The following is a 16,461-nucleotide window of genomic DNA, read 5'->3' on the forward strand; positions in this document are numbered from 1 at the left end:
CCGACTCATCAAGGTAACTTACCTTTTCCCGTTGTCTTTATTAGGGAAGGCAGGCTCAAAAACACTGAGGAAGTAACATGCCACTTCTGAAGCAATTTTTAAACCAGCATTGTGAAAACACCCACTGGGCGAGTATTTCCCAGTGAAATCAACAGTAAGTTATCTGGTGGCATGTCAAACAAATACACAGTGACCCAGATCCTAAAGATGGGGGAAACTTAAAGGCCCTTTACAATGGCAGAGTCCTAAAGATATTGCTAATGCATAGGACACATATTAGCGATTATCTGACGGTGTGAATGTACTGCAGATTACCCGATCAACAAGCAAAACGCTCATTTATTAGGTAATCTGATCGTTTGTGCACACAAAAAAAATAATAAAATTATCGTTGTCCGACAGCAGATCATGCCATTACACACAATCGGCTGCTGGGAAACGACCAGTCTGTATGGCATTAGTGATCGCTCCTCCCCATACTCTAGAGGAGATCGCTGCATGTAAAGTCCTGCCTTTATAGGCCGTGGTATTCACCAGTGGCAGGGACCTCTTTCAGTAGGCCGCACTGCAAAAGTTGTTCAGGAATGGTTTGAGGAAGATCACAAAAGGTCCAAGGTGATGACTTGTTCGCCAAATTCCCCAGATGTCAATCTGAGCATCTGTGGGATATGCTGGAAACACAAGTCCGCCACCTACAGGACACCTTCCAAATATTAGGCAGGTGGTTTAAATGATATGGCCGACTGGGGTAGAATGTACCGTATCTGGCATCACTGGACAATGCCACCCTTTATCAGTCATGCAGAAGTTATTCTCAGCCCAAATACCCAACCTGCTGCCTGGTGTATGTTCAGAACAGGACTTACCGTTATCAGAGTTCTGCGTTAGATATTGCTTGACGATGCGTTTAAACTGAGCAATGACGTCATCACTAGGCACTTGCTGTCCAACTGTGAAGATCTTGGAATACTTAATTGTTTTAGGCAACTCCTATAACAGAAAATGAAGATGATTCAAAGCTCTGTATTAGGGTTGTCACAATACCAACATTTTGATTCAATTTGCATTCCGCATTTTATGGAACGTCTGGCCCATAACAGAACAGTCCTATCCCATTTTTGGGGGGGTGGGGACAAGGTGACAAAAAAAAAAATGGCAACTCTTGCGGTTTTTATTTTCTGTTACGGTGTTCACCACATGTGAGATTTTTTAATAGTTCAAACTTTTTCGGATGTGGTGATACCTAAAGTTTTATTTTTTTGTTTATATATTTTTATAAGTAAAATTGGGAAAGAGGGTGATTTAAACTTTTAATATATATATATATTTTTTTTTTAACCTTTTATTTAATAACTATTAGCCCCCTTAGGGACTAGAACCTGGGATCTTTTAATCTCTTGTCCTATTCACCCCGATAGAGCTCTATTAGGGTAAATAGGACTTTACACTCTCCCTGCTGCCCTGTGCTTTGTGCACACAGCAGCAGGGAGGTTACCATGGCAGTTATGGAAGGCTTCAGTAGCGTCCTGGCTGCCATGGGCACTGATCGGAAGCTGCCACTGCTACTGCAATTACTGAGGAGGAGGGGACCCGACCCTGTGGCCACCAATTAAAATAATTAACATTATAATACTGAGGGCGGTGCGGTGTTAACACTGTGCCACCAATGCATATAATTAACCCTTAAATACAAATGTAGGCCGTGTGTGATACAGCTGACACCCAGCCTCAATGACAGGGATTGTGCTGAAACGCGGCTTTTTTTTAAGGTTAATTAACGGAGTTTCGGCAGGATCACCGTTCCCCATTTTGAGGACGTGTGCCGACTCGATCACACAGCTGCCATTTGTATTTAAAGGGTTTGTCACCAGAATTAACCCTAATAAACTAGCAGACATTTGCGATGTGCTAATGTTAGCTGAACCACAACTAGCCTATTCCTACTTTTATCTATGCCCCCATTACTCCAGAAATATAACTTTCATAATATGTTAATTAGCCTCTAGGAGCGGGGGGGGGGGGGGGGGGGGGGGGGGGGGCGTTGCGCCACCAATGCATTTAATTAACCCTTAAAGGGTTTCTGTCACCAGAATTAACCCTATTAAACTAGCAGACATTTGCGATGTGCTAATGTCAGCTGAACCTAACTAGCCTATTCCTACTTTTATCTATGCCTCCATTACTCCAGAAATATAACTTTTATAATATGCTAATTAGCCTCTAGGAGCATTGCCCCTGCTCCCAGAGGCTCAGTTCTCCCACCTCTGGCCACGCCCTGCTACACTAGATTGACAGGGCCAGGCAGCGTTGATCTCCTACAGTAAATCTCGCGCCTGCACCGTCCCGTTCAGTATTTGGCGTAGGCGCAGTGAGTGAAGGGCGCTCGCCGGCTGCCTCACACAGAACGGTGCGAGGCTGCCTGGCCCTCTCAATCTAGTGTAGCAGGGCATGGCCAGAGGAGGTGGGAGAACGGAGCCTCTAGGAGCAGGGACAACCGGAACTGCCCGCCGGAATCGGAAAGACGTGTGAAAACTGATTACATTTGAATCCCGATCAGGATTTTGATCACAATGAAAAAATGCATTGGAAAAAATGGATCCGCCATTTATGGACTTAAACTTTTTTTTCACATTTTTCGGGTTTAACATGCAAAAGCCGGATCCGGTTTGACTGAACACACGGCGCCGGATCCGGCGTTAAAGCAAGTCAACGGGAAAAAGACCGGATCCGGCGTTCAGTCAAAGTGTTCAGGATTTTTGGCCGGAGGTAAAAATACAACATGCTACGGTTTTCTGAAAAGACTGAACTGAAGACATCCTGATGCATCCTGAACGGATTACTCTCCATTCAGAATGCATTAGGATAAAACTGATCAGTTGTTTTCCGGATTTGAGCCCCTAGGACGGAACTCAACGCCGGGAAAAAAAAACAAAAAAAAAAAAACCGCTAGTGTGAAAGTACCCTAAGGGCTCTTTCACACCTGCGTTCTTTTCTTCTGGCATAGAGTTCCGTCGTCGGGGCTCTATGCCGTAAGAGTCCTGATCAGTTTTATCCTAATGCATTCTGAATGGAGAGAAATCCGTTCAGGATGCATCAGGATGTCTTCAGTTCCGGAACGGAACGTTTTTTGTCCGGAGAAAATACCGCAGCATGCTGCGCTTTTTGCTCCGGCCAAAAATCCTGAAGACTTGCCGCAAGGCCGGATCCGGAATGAATGCCCATTGAAAGGCATTGATCCGGATCCGGCCTTAAGCTAAACGTCGTTTCGGCGCATTGCCGGATCCGACGTTGAGCTTTTTCTGCATGGTTACCGGGACGCTAAAGTCCTGGCAGCCATGGTAAAGTGTAGCGGGGAGCAGCATATTTACCGTCCGTGCGGCTCCCGGGGCGCTCCAGAGTGACGTCAGGGCGCCCCACGCGCATGGATGACGTGATCGCATGGCACGTCATCCATGCGCATGGGGCGCTCTGACGTCATTCTGGAGCGCCCCGGGAGCCGCACGGACTGTAAGTATGCCGCTCCCCGCTCCTACTATGGCAACCAGGACTTTAATAGTGTCCTGGCTGCCATAGTAACACAAAGCATTTTGAAGACGGATCCGTCTTCAAATGCTTTCAGTTCATATGCGTTTTACCGGATCCGGCGTGTAATTCCGGCAAGTGGAGTACACGCCGGATCCGGACAACGCAAGTGTGAAAGAGGCCTTAGCTGGGGACGAGTCTGGTGCTATGGCGGCGGTATATCGACAATGTGATTTTGATTTGGCAGGGTACACAAGAGGAGCTGATTAAGTTTATAGAAGACCTAAACTGTAATCAATTACATTTAAAATTCACATCTAGTATAAAGTAAGCAATACAGTTTTTGGACCTAAATATAGAGATAAAAAGGATCAAAATTTATATGTGGCAAAAAAAACTGCTTTATATTAAACACTAGCTGCCATTTGCCCCGTTGGTTACTGAATGTGCCATTGAGCCAGTTTCACTGACTCAATAGAAACTGCACACAGGATAATCAATTTGAAAAAGAGGCGGAATTGATGAAGGCCCAATTTTTGGAGAACATATATCCTCTCTCTCTTTTAAACGATTCAGTAAACAAAGTAAGAAAATTAAAAAGACAAACGTTTTTCAAACAATAAAGAAGGATAAGGAAGCAGAACATTTATCTAAACTATTTCCACCCTATAATGTGGAATATAAAAAAAATATCCAATATAAATAATATATTAATAAATATATATAATATAATAGCCCCCATAGCAAGAAGTCAAAGAGAAAAGCTTATAACCACACCTTGGGAAATCCTAAAGGGTGTTTACCGTTGCGGAGTATGTAGTAATTGCAAAGCTACTAAGTTTGACAAAAAAAAAACAACACAACAACTACTATAGTATCTAAGGCCAATATGTTCAAGTGGGAAATTAAGGAAACATTAACATGCAATAGTGAAGCCGTAATATATATTGCGGAGTGCCCATATATTGGACGTACGGGAAGATTACTAAAGACCCGCATTTCAGAACATATCAGCAATATTAAAAAGGATATGATAAACATTCTTTATCACAGCATTTTAACCCCTTAAGGACTCCGCAAAATGCGGGCCACAATGCACGAGCACAGTCCGTGGGGCAGCCGCAGCGGATCACGGACCCATTAACTTGAATGGGTCCGCGATCCGGCCGTTCCGCAAAAAGATAGGATATGTCCTATCTTTTTGCGGAACAGAAATACGGGACGAAACCCCATGGAAGCACTCCGTAGGGTTCCGTTCCACATCTCCGGACCCACTGAAGTGAATGGGTCCGTATCCGTGATGAGGAATGCCCATGGAACTGCACCCGTGTATTGCGGATCCGCGAATGCGGTCCGCAATACGGCAACGGGGCGCAAACGCCCGTGTGAAAGAGGCTTAAGGACCAGGCAATTTTTTGCAAATCTGACATGTGTCACTTTATGTGGTGATAACTTTAAAACTGTTTTTACTTATCCAGGCCATTCTGAGATTGTTTACTGGTTACATATTGTACCTCATGACAGTGGTAAAACTGAGTCAAAAAATTTCATTTTTATTTATGAAAAATGTCCAAATTTACCCAAAATTTGGAAAAATTTGCAAATTTCAATTTCTCAACTTTTATAATAGATAGTGATACCTCCAAAAATAGTTATTACTTTACATTCCCCATATGTCTACTTCATGTTTGGATCTTTTTGTGAATGCCATTTTATTTTTTGGGGACGTTACAAGGCTTAGAAGTTTAGAAGCAAATCTTGAAATTTATCAGAAAATTTCCAAAACCTACTTTTTCAGGACCAGTTCAGGTCTGAAGTCACTTTGTGGGGCTTGAATAATAGAAATCACCCCAAAATGACCCCATTTTAGAAACTACATCCCTCAAGGTATACAAAACTGATTTTACAGTTTACACTGTAAAACGCTCAACAAGGAGAAACCAATGCTTCCCTATGGGAATGGTTCTCACCTGGGCGTTTTACAACACGTACGATCGCGCTGTAAAACGCCCGACGCTCAAACAAGTTCTTGAGCTTTTTTGGGGGCGTTTGTCGCGCGTTCCCGTACATAGACTTCAGCGGGAACGCGCGACAATGTGTGTTCGCTTGTCTCTGTATGCGCGATTGTAAACGTCGGTACAATCGCGCATACAGAGCGCTTGTTTCAGAACGCTCAGGTCTGAACCCAGGGTAAAGGAACGTCATATGATTTTTGAAAGGCAGATTTTGCTGGACTGGTTTTTTGACACCATGTCCCATTTAAAGCCCCCCTAGAGTAGAAAATCCCAAAAAGTGACCCCATTTTGGAAACTACGGGATAAGGTGGCAGTTATTTTAACGGTACTTATGATTTTTGGTTGCTCTATATTACACTATTTGTGAGGCAAGGTAACAAGAAATAGGTTAGATCATGTGGAATTTTTATAGAGCAGATTGTTACAGATGCGACAATACCAAATAGGACTACTTTTTTTTGGTTGTTGTTTCAGTTTTACATAATAAAGCATTTAAAAAAAGGATTTTTCTTGTGTCTCCATACTCTGAAAGCCGTAGTTTTTTTAAATTTTTTTGGGGCGACTGCATACACCTTTTTGATCGCTTGGTTGCACTTTTAGTGATGTAAGGTGACCCAAAAAATTAAATTATTTTTAGCACAGTTTTAATTTTTATTTTTTTACGGTGTTCACCTGAGGGGTTAGGCCAGGTGATATTTTTATAGAGCTGGTCGTTACGGACGCGGGGATATCTTATGTATTTTTTACACAATAATATCATTTTTGAAACAAAAAATAATAATATATATCATGTTTTAGTGTCTCCATATTCTGAGAGCCATAGATTTTTTTTCGTTTTTGGGCGAGTGTCTTAGATAGGGTATCATTTTTGCGGGATGAGATGATGGTTTGATTGGTACTATTTTGGGGGGCATATGACTTTTTGATCGCTTGCTATTACACTTTTTGTGATGTAAGGGGTTAGATCATGTGATATTTTTATAGAGCTGGTCGTTACGGATGTGGCAATACCTAATATGTATACTTTTTTTTTTAATTTATTTAAGTTTTACACAATTCTGTTTTCTCCATATTCTGAGAGCCATAGATTTTTTGTTTTTGGGCCATTGTCTTAGGGTACTTTCACACTTGCGTTGTTTGATTCCGGCAGGCAGTTCCGTTGCCTGAACTGACTGCCTGATCAGCCAAACTGTATGCAAACTGATGTAATTTTTTCTGACTGATCAGACATTTTTCAGACTGATCAGGATCTTTTAAACGCTTGGTGTTGCACTTTGTGATGTAAGGTGACAAAAAAAAAAAAAAAAAAAAAAAATTTTTTTTTGATGATGTTCATTTAAGGGGTTAGGTCATGTGATATTTTTATAGAGCCGGTTGAAACAAACACGGCGATACCTAATATGTCTACTTTTCTTTTTTTCCCCCCTATTTTTTTCAATTTTATTTTACTTTATTTTGGGAAAAGGACGCTTTTTTTTGTAAACTTTATTTTTGTACGACTCTGGGACTTCAACTTTTGGGGGTGTGATCCCCTTTAAAATGCATCACAATACATCTGTATTATCATGCATTGGCTGTAAGTGTATTACAGATTGTAATACACTAAGGCTGGGTTCACACCTGAGCGTTTTACAGCGCGTTCCTACGCGCTGTAAAACGCTCAACAAGGAGAAACCAATGATTCCCTATGGGAATGGTTCACACTTGGGCGTTTTACAGCGCGTACGATCGCGCTGTAAAACGCCCGACGCTCCAAAAAGTACATGAGCGACTTTTGGGGCGTTTGTGGCCATAGGACACTGTAGTGAATCACACAAACGCGCGTCAAACGCGCGTTTACTATTACAAAAACGCGCATAAAAATGCGCGTCAAAAACGCGCGTTTGCGCAACGCTCAAGTGTGAACCCAGCCTTACAGCCTGTTTGCCTGTGAGATTCAGGGGGCTGGTCCTTAAGTCACAGACATCTGCGCCATGTACGGTCAGGTCCTTTAAGGGGTTAATATATATCATGCCAATCATCCAACAGGTTTAAAATATGCAGCAATACAATCAGTGAAGAGAGATTGGAAGGGGGGGAGGGGGAAGATTTTATCTAAAAAATGTGGAGATACGAATCCAGAATAGATTTATGAATTTGGATCGATGGAACCTTCGGGACTCAATTCAGAAATTGAGATTTGGGGCTTTCTGGAATAGGGTAAGTGTGAGGTTTACACGGCATGTCGCTGCCAGGCTGTTTTCCAGTGCAGCGACATGTCCTGCATCCTCCCACTGGCCCTATAACAACTAGAGATACCCCTAATCCTCAGTCATTTTTTATTACATATTTTTTATTATATTTGTATCATTTTTTGTTTCCAGTTTTTGTTTTTCTATTTCATATATATATTTTTTACTTTGTTTCAATTGCAATTATATGCAAGAAGAAAATGACAAACATAAATCGCTATATGTGAATAGGATCCAAGTACAGTGCTGACCATAATTATTCATACCCCTGGCAAATTTTTACTTAGTTACTTTTATTCAACCAGCAAGTAATTTTTTGACGGGAAATGACATAGGTGTCTCCCAAAAGATGATAAGACGATGTACAAGAGGCATTATTGTGGGGGAAAAAAAACATTTCTCAGCTTTTATTTACATTTGAGTAAAAAGTGTCCAGTCCAACATTATTCATACCCTTCTCAATAATCGATAGAAAAGCCTTTATTGGCTATTACAGCAAACAAACGCTTCCTATAATTGCAGACCAGCTTTTTGCAGGTCTCCACAGGTATTTTTGCCCATTCATCTTTAGCAATGAGCTCCAAATCTTTCAGGTTGGAGGGTCTTCTTGCCATCACCCTGATGTTTAGCTCCCTCCACAGATTCTCAATTGGATTCAAGTCTGGACTCTGGCTGGGCCACTCCAAAACGTTAATGTTGTTGTCTGCTAACCATTTCTTCACCACTTTTGCTGTGTGTTTTGGGTCATTGTCATGCTGAAATGTCCACTGGTGCCCAAGGCCAAGTTTCTCTGCAGACTGCCTGATGTTGTCGTTGAGAATCCTCATGTATTGCTCTTTTTTCAAGGTGCCGTTTACTGTGATTAGATTCCCTGGTCAATTGGCTGAAACCCCCCCCCCCCACCCCCCCAAAGCATTAGGTTCCCACCACCACGTTTGACAGTGGGGATGGTGTTCTTTGGGTTGAAGGCTTCTCCCTTTTTACGCCAAAATGAAGGAAACATCATTGTGACCAAACAATTAAATTCATCTGACCATAACACAGAAGACCAGAAGTTGTCTTCTTTGTCCAGAAGAGCTTTTGCAGAGGCCAAGCGAGCTTTTGTGTGCCTTATCTGGAGAAGTGGAACCCAGCAGTGTGCAGTGTCCGTTGGATTGTCTGCCATGAGACATTGCCACCAGCAGAGCCCAGATTCACCAGGACGGCCTTGGTGGTGATCCTTGGATTATTTTTCACCTCTCTAACTATCCTCCTGGCCAGCACAGGTGTCACTTTTGGCTTCCGACCACATCCTCTGAGATTTTCCACAGTGCGGAACATCATATTTTTTGCTCAAATGTCAATAAAAGCTGAGAAATGTATTTTCCACAATAATGCCTCTTGTACGTCGTCTTATTATCTTTTGGCAGACACCTATGTCTTTTCCCGTCAAAAAATTACTTGCTGGTTGAATAAGGCTACTTTCACACTTGCGTTGCTTGATTCCGGCAGACAGTTCCGTTGCCTGAACTGACTGCCTGATCAGTCAGAAAAATGCATTGCAATACCGGATCCGTTTTTCCGGTGTCATCAGGCAAAACGGATCCGTTTTTTTTTTTTCATTTTAAAGGCCGGATCCGGCGTTCAGGCATGTCTTCAGTTTTTTTCGCCGGAGATAAAACCGTAGCATGCTACGGTTTTCTCTTTTGCCTGATCAGTCAAAACGACTGAACTGAAGACATCCTGATGCAAACTGAACGGATTACTCTCCATTCAGAATGCATGGGGATATGCCTGATCAGTTATTTTCCGGTATAGAGCCCCTGTGACGGAACTCTATGCCGGAAAAGAAAAACGCAAGTGTGAAAGTACCCTGAAAGTAACTTTAAGTCAAAATTTGCCAGGGGTATGAATAATTATGGGCAGCACTGTACTGGGATCCTACAGCACTTCATATGCTTGAAACATTATATGGAAGAGAGTGGCCCACATAAAGTTGAGAATGTAAATCACTGGGTTTAATTTTTTTTACAGGAAACAAGAAATAACTATTTTAGAACGAAAATGGATACCAAGGAAAACCTGCGGCAATTGATGTAGTCTGAACATGGAACTGTATTTTTGAGTGTGGTGTATACAAGGATATAGAGCATAGTCCAGGTCAGGTTTTAACTAATAATATTCAGGGGTTGCAGTCTGGTCCAGGTTTTGAAAGTTGCTTGGTCCTTATGTAAGAAACAATTATGTGTTTCCTACTTTCATTATACTGCTAACCACTGAAGAAGAAACCTGTGCGGTTCCGAAGCGCGTTTGGTAATCTACACAGCAGCATATATACGGAGTGCGAACTTCTATATCAAGAAAGCAATCTCGCAATCACGGAATAAAGTCAGCGCGGTCAAGTCATCAACACGCATGCGCCAGAAAACAGTGCACTAAGCGCATATTACAACTGAGGTTACAGCGCTCTGCAAGACAGCTGCGATTCAGGCAAAAGCCACGTATGTATTAACCGACGCCGAGAGCAGCGATATGCCGGTAAGCTGTTCACATCACGATCTGTTTGAACACAGCAAATATTGTCCGTACCATTTGCCAAGTGTATCAAATAGAGACCGAAAAACCAGCTGACCGCCATGTGTGCTTTGTATGGGATTGTTTCAATAAGCGGGAATTGTAGGACTATACCGCTACATTTGATATACCTCATGGCTACAATAGCCCTATGGCAAAATAATTAAGAACATCATAGCGAGAAAGCGACTACTAGTCTCTCCCGATCCTGCTGTGGGATACATTTATCTGGCAGTAGTGCGAGAGCTCCGCAGTACTTGCTTATAAAGGCATACCATTACTACATGTTTATTTTTTAGCGTTTTTTAAAATGATTTTGATGTTGGATGTACATTCTATGGATGCATATTTAGAACTAGTCGGTCATTTATTACTAATTGTATTAAGCAGCTAGGTGGTATAGCAGGCATTGTCACGTTCCAGTGAGCTCCCCTCCGATTCCTTTTGCCATCCTAAAATATGGCAACGCCCGCAGACTGCAGTGGTTTGTGGCTGCTTTGGGGCCGTTAGTAATCCCGAAGACGGGTCAGTGACATAAAAGAGCATCTTAGTATGGTGCCTCAGTTGAAAGCGCTGTTCAAAAGTGAGGCATGCAATTACTGTACTCCCTGGTCGCAAATGCGCCTCATTTTCGGGCTTAGCCTGATAGCAGGGCTGCTGAGTCTTGCAGTCGTCACCATGTGCTGCTGCACCAAATTGGCGCAGGGACCCACTTTAAAGGTGTCCCCTCCTTTGATATGTCTGGTTTAGTAACTACTTGTATTCCCCATGTAATAAAAATTCTGTAGCATCTATTCCAGGGATGGCCAACCTGAGGCTCTCCAGCTGTTGCAAAACGACAACTCCCATCATGCCCGGACAGTCTACAGAAGGACATAGTGGGAGTTGTAGTTTTACAACAGCTGGAGAGCCGCAGATTGGCCATCCCTGATCTATTCTTATGTCTCTTATGTTGTGCTGTTCCTCTATTATTCCTCCTAAAAGTTATAAATGAATTTCCAGCAGTCTGCAGTACGGCTAGGGCTACACAGCGACATTTTTTATAAATGATAGTCAATGGTGTCGCACTAGGACATGCTGCGACGCGAAAGTGGCACAAAAATCCAACTTGGATGGATTTTTTGCGATTGTCGTCTTGCAGCACATTGCAGTGTGACACCACTGACTATCATTAGAAAAACTGTTGCGGGACTTTTCAGCGACAATATGTAGTTGTGTAGCCCTGGCCTAAGGGTACAGGTGGGTGTTACCTGTTGGGGTTGTGTCCCTCCGCAGGTACAATCACTGTTGGGCAGGTAGGAGGATCAGAATAATACAGACTGACAATTTCGAAGTGAACCTAGAGTAGTCCCTTGCAGGTGATTTACCGATGGGGAATAGTAGCGCTTGGTGCAGGTTAAATCGACCACCAATCCAAGTTCTTCGTTCTGCTTGGCGACTTCCTTAACGAGATCTGAAGGTGAAAATCGCTGCCACGGTGAGAGCTTGTTATCATACATCTGAAGGAGAAGCACAGGGCACGGTCAGCTCCATACAGCAAGTACCATCAGAAGAGCCATGTTATTTGTCCACACAAAGCTTACGTTCTTCAGAGGGACTTTAAAAGCAATAAAACGCGTTCCTGGGATGCGCTTTCCAACTGGAATGTATTCTGTCCACCTGCGAGGGAAGGAAGCAGAAAAGGGACACGCTCTAAATCACTTAAAGGGAAAGAGATGAACGCAGACAGAAGCATCTTACATGCGCAATTTTTTGCTCTTTGCAAACATTTTTTAAAGAGTCGCCAACTACGAGTTTTTAAAAAACTTTCACATCTCTTGGTTTTATGCCACCCTCACCACTTTCCTTAAAGGGGGTGTGGCAAGGGCGGGAAGGGGGTGTGACCATTCGTTACAACAAATTTATCTTAATTTATGCCATAAGAAGCCAGAAGTCTATGACAGCTGTGAGGATGAGCCTCGTCATACATCAGGTGTATCCACTAGCAGCGCAGGGGATATCAAGACCGATGCAGAAAGCGCCAGTCTTGATAGATCTCCCACACACTGCACACGCACTGATGAGGTCATTCCACCTGGAAGCGTTCCTCCATCTATGATGCCAACGGCGCCTCCACTTCCAGGTCAAATACGTATAGGATTCCATTTCTTGGTACTTTATTTAGTGTTTCTTTCATTCAATTTTTTTTTTGTTTTAATCCCATGAAAGGATTTAAATTTTTTTTTTTTAAAGAGTTGTCCACTCATTATATTGATGGCCTACCCTCCGAATAGGCCATCAACATCTGATCGGCGAGGGCCTGACACCTGCCCATCGGAAAGTGATGGCCTGTCCTGAGGATAGGGCATCACTATAAACGTACCGGATAACCCCCGGGCATCTCTCAGATTTGTACCCATGACACTGGCTGATCTGTTACATGGGCGCTTGGCAGCTGAAGGCATCTGTGTTGGTCCCATATTTATATGTGCCCGCATTGCTGAGAAAAATGATGTTTTAATATATGCAAATGAGCCTCTAGGACAGTGATGGCAAACCTTTTAGAGACCGAGTGCCCAAACTGTAACCCAAAACCCCTTTAGTTATCGTGAAGTGCCAACACAGCAATTTAACCCGAATCCTACAGTCCAGTATAGTATATCTTCCATGTACTTTATCATTTAGCTATAACATCCTGCCTGTGCTGTTCATAGTGCGCCCTGTGCTGCTGATTGGCAGGAAAAGGCATATTGGTACACCACACCATAGACTTTTTCAAGGGTGCAGGTGCCCACAGAGAGGGCTCGGAGTGCTGCCTCTGGCACCCATGCCATAGGTTCGCCATCACTGCTCTAGGAGCAACGGGGGCGTCGGGCGCATTACTCCTACAGAATCTAATCTCTCTGCAACTGATGTGCCCTCTGCACTTTCAAGCCTTTAGAAGTCAAGGCCAGGTGTGGTCACGTTTACACTGCTTGATCCTGTCACAGTGGAGAGGGCGCAGTTGTTGCAAAGAGAGCAGAGCCTCTAGGTGTAATGACAACGCCCCTGTTGCTCCTGGAGGCTAATTTGCACTTTCCCAGCAATGTGGACACATATAAACCTGGGACCAACACAGATGCCTTCAGCTGCCAAGCGCACATGTAACAGGTCAGCCAGTGTCATAGGGACAAATCTTCTCACAGATGTCCTTTAGGCCAGGTTCACACTGTCACTACTGATTTCAGTTATTCTGCTTCATTACAGGAGCAGAGTAGTGAAAAACAATAGAAGTGCCGGATCCGGCACATAATTGACCCAAACCGATCCCACCGACTAGAACGTGGTCTGATCAGGAGTCCGCTTTGGTAGCAGAGGAAAAAAAAAAAGTAACACAAAGGACTTCTCTCTGATGTTTTTGACGGAATTGGTCATAGAGGTCCCGAATGGAGCCTCTGACTCAGATGTGAACAAGCCCCAACTAGAACGTGCTGGAACCTACTTATGCTCCAACACATTAGCCCGTGAATAGGGATGAGCGAACTAAGTTTTTGAAGTTCGAGTTTGGGTATATGCTGAATTATGTCATGGACCATAGCGCAATTCCATGACGGAATGCATAAGGGGCATTCCGTCATAATAGAAGTTTATGGCCAGCGTAACGGATGCGTCGGGTACACTCGCTGTCACACATGAGGTGTCCAGGAGTGTACGACTACTACCCCTACTATTCACATGTAGGGTGTGATACTTTAGAAAGTTACTTATATGCTACAGGGCCCATTTCAGAGCATGGCAATCTTAGCAAGCTACTACCATCCTGTATAACACTACGGCGGTGGTTTACAGACGGGGGTTATCCAACGAAAATTATCACGTATCCCAGGGTGATATCATCGGACTTCAGGAGGTCTGACCACTGATCATCACTAGGGAACTGAACCCGAGTTCGGTGAAAGGTTTTCAACAGTAGAAATCAATTTCTGAAGTTATTACCCGCAAAGTAATAACTTCGGCTCATCGGAGCCAATACATTCTAACACTGTACCGAGCGCTCGAAGATTTATAAGAATCTACTTCAGATGTTTCATAATCCCTAATCATCAATCAAAAATCATTTTGTTCAGCTGTTTCTGAGATACAGGGGGTTAAAAATTAGCAAACCGTCACTTTGATTTCTTTGAATCAGGTCAGTTGACGGCTCATGTGCATCTCTGATATTGGCGCTCCAATAGAAATGAATGGAGTCTAGCCACGCATTACCGACCGCTCCGTCCGTTTCAGGGGGACTCCACAGGGTACGGGTCCCCTGTTCTCATTATCGGTGTAGGTCCCAGCCGTAGGACCCCCACTGATCTAATAGATGCCCCCTATCCTGTGGATACGGCATAACTTTCTCTAGATAAGAACCATGTGTCGATAAGAACCATTTGGCCCCTGTATAGTGACCCCCTGCCAGCACTGGTCTGTACTACCACCCCATGAAGCACCAGCCTCTCTGGGCATGTAATGGGCAGAAGCACGGGTGCCTTCCCTCCCCAGTCTGACCACGCTCAGCCCTATGGTCAGGGAGCCTGCGCTCCTCTCCCGCCCGCTCTCACCGGTCCGGTATAGAGTTGTGTTTCATGGCTGCGGACTGGAGGTGGATGTGACAGCAGACGGGGATCCGGAGAAACGAAACTGGAAACTTCAATAAGGAATGCACTGCCATCCAGACCACGCCATTACCGAGGCCACGTCACAGGCGGGGCGCAGAGTGATGTCGTCATCGCGCCGGCCGGGAGGGCGCCATCTTTGTTTTGGGCAAGAAGTGTTCCATTCTTATCTTGTCACGGATGAGAGCTTGTGCACATGCGTATTCATAGTAATGGGAGGGAGTCCTATACTGTACTGGGGTAGCAGGTTTTATCATGGCAAATAGCAGTAAATTAATTTGTTAATTTCTGTATGCAATGGGGTTAGGTTTGCCACCTTTCCCAACAAAAAATACCAGCCAAGTTAAGCCACACCCCATAGGGGGCGTGATTGTGGGGGTGTGAGTTAACACAGGGTGTTAAGTCACTATGTCATGTCATAATGTGGCTCCCAGTATTGATAATGCCCCCATTAGTGCCCCTGGTAATAGTAATACCCCCATTAGCGCCCCCTAGAATTAATAATGCACCCATAAGTGCCCTCAGTAATATTAATGCCCCAATTAGTGCTCCCCAGAATTAATAATGCCCCCATTATTGCCCCTGGTAAAAGTAATGCTCCTATTAGTGGCCCCCAGAATTAATAATACCCTCATTAGTGCCCCCAGTGATAGTAATTTCCCCATTAGTGTCCATCCCAGAATAATGCCCCCATTAGTGCCTCTCATTAATAATAATTTCCCCGTTGGCTCCCCCAGAACTAATAATGCCCCCATTAGCGCCCCTAGAATTAATAATGCCCTATTAGTGCCCCCAGTAATAGTAATGCCTTTATTAGGGCGCCCCAGAATTAATAATGCCCCCATAAGTGCCCCTTAGTAATATTAATGCCCCAATTAGTGCTCCCCAGAATTAATAATGCCTCCATTATTTGCCCCATGTAATAGTAATGCTTCTTATTAGTGCCCCCCAGAATTAATAGTGCCCTCATTAGTGCCCCCCAGAATTAATAATGTCCTCATTAGTGCCCCCAGTGATAGTAATGCCCGTCTCAGAATTAATTATTTCCCCATTAGTGCCCCTCATTAATATTAATGTCCCCATTGGCGCCCCCAGAATGAATAATGCCCCCATTAGCACCCCCTAGAATTAATAGTGGCTCCATGAGTACCCCCCAATAATAGTAATGCCCCCATTAGTGCCCCCCAGAATTAATTATGCCCCTATTAGTGCCCCACAATAATATGAATGCCCCAATTAGTGTCCCCCAGAATTACTAATGCCCTCATTAGTACCCCCAAGTAATGCCCCCTTCTCTGCTTTGATGGTGCTGCTGTGAACACTTGCTGCTGACTGGAAGCTCAGGACAGGACCTGCTCTCCAGCGTGATGACGTCTCGCAGGTCCTGTACTGCACATCCAGTCAGCAGTGAGTGTCCACCGGGGCGCAATCAAATTGATGAGGTGAGTTCTCGGCCGGGTGGCAAACCCTAAATGGAATTAATGCTTATTGACCAGCATTATTACATTGGGAAATACAGAATGCTAT

General features: G+C 43.9%; 1 protein-coding gene across 3 annotated transcripts in view; it reads right to left on the reverse strand.

The window, feature by feature from the left end:
• DUSP11 (dual specificity phosphatase 11) overlaps positions 1–15,022 on the reverse strand; it is a 35,173-nt gene extending 20,151 nt beyond the window's left edge. For all 3 annotated transcript variants that reach the window (XM_044279322.1, XM_044279321.1, XM_044279320.1), the window contains exons 1-4: positions 14,881–15,022; positions 11,905–11,980; positions 11,689–11,820; positions 867–990 (exon numbers count right to left, since the gene is read on the reverse strand). In XM_044279322.1, the coding sequence (XP_044135257.1) occupies positions 867–990; positions 11,689–11,820; positions 11,905–11,980; positions 14,881–14,990 (442 nt within the window). In that variant the 5' untranslated portion in view covers positions 14,991–15,022. The remainder of the gene's footprint in view (positions 1–866; positions 991–11,688; positions 11,821–11,904; positions 11,981–14,880) is intronic.
• Positions 15,023–16,461: the final 1,439 nt, after the last annotated feature.

The sequence above is a fragment of the Bufo gargarizans genome, chromosome 2, assembly GCF_014858855.1.
Source record: "Bufo gargarizans isolate SCDJY-AF-19 chromosome 2, ASM1485885v1, whole genome shotgun sequence".
Classification (NCBI taxonomy): domain Eukaryota; kingdom Metazoa; phylum Chordata; class Amphibia; order Anura; family Bufonidae; genus Bufo; species Bufo gargarizans.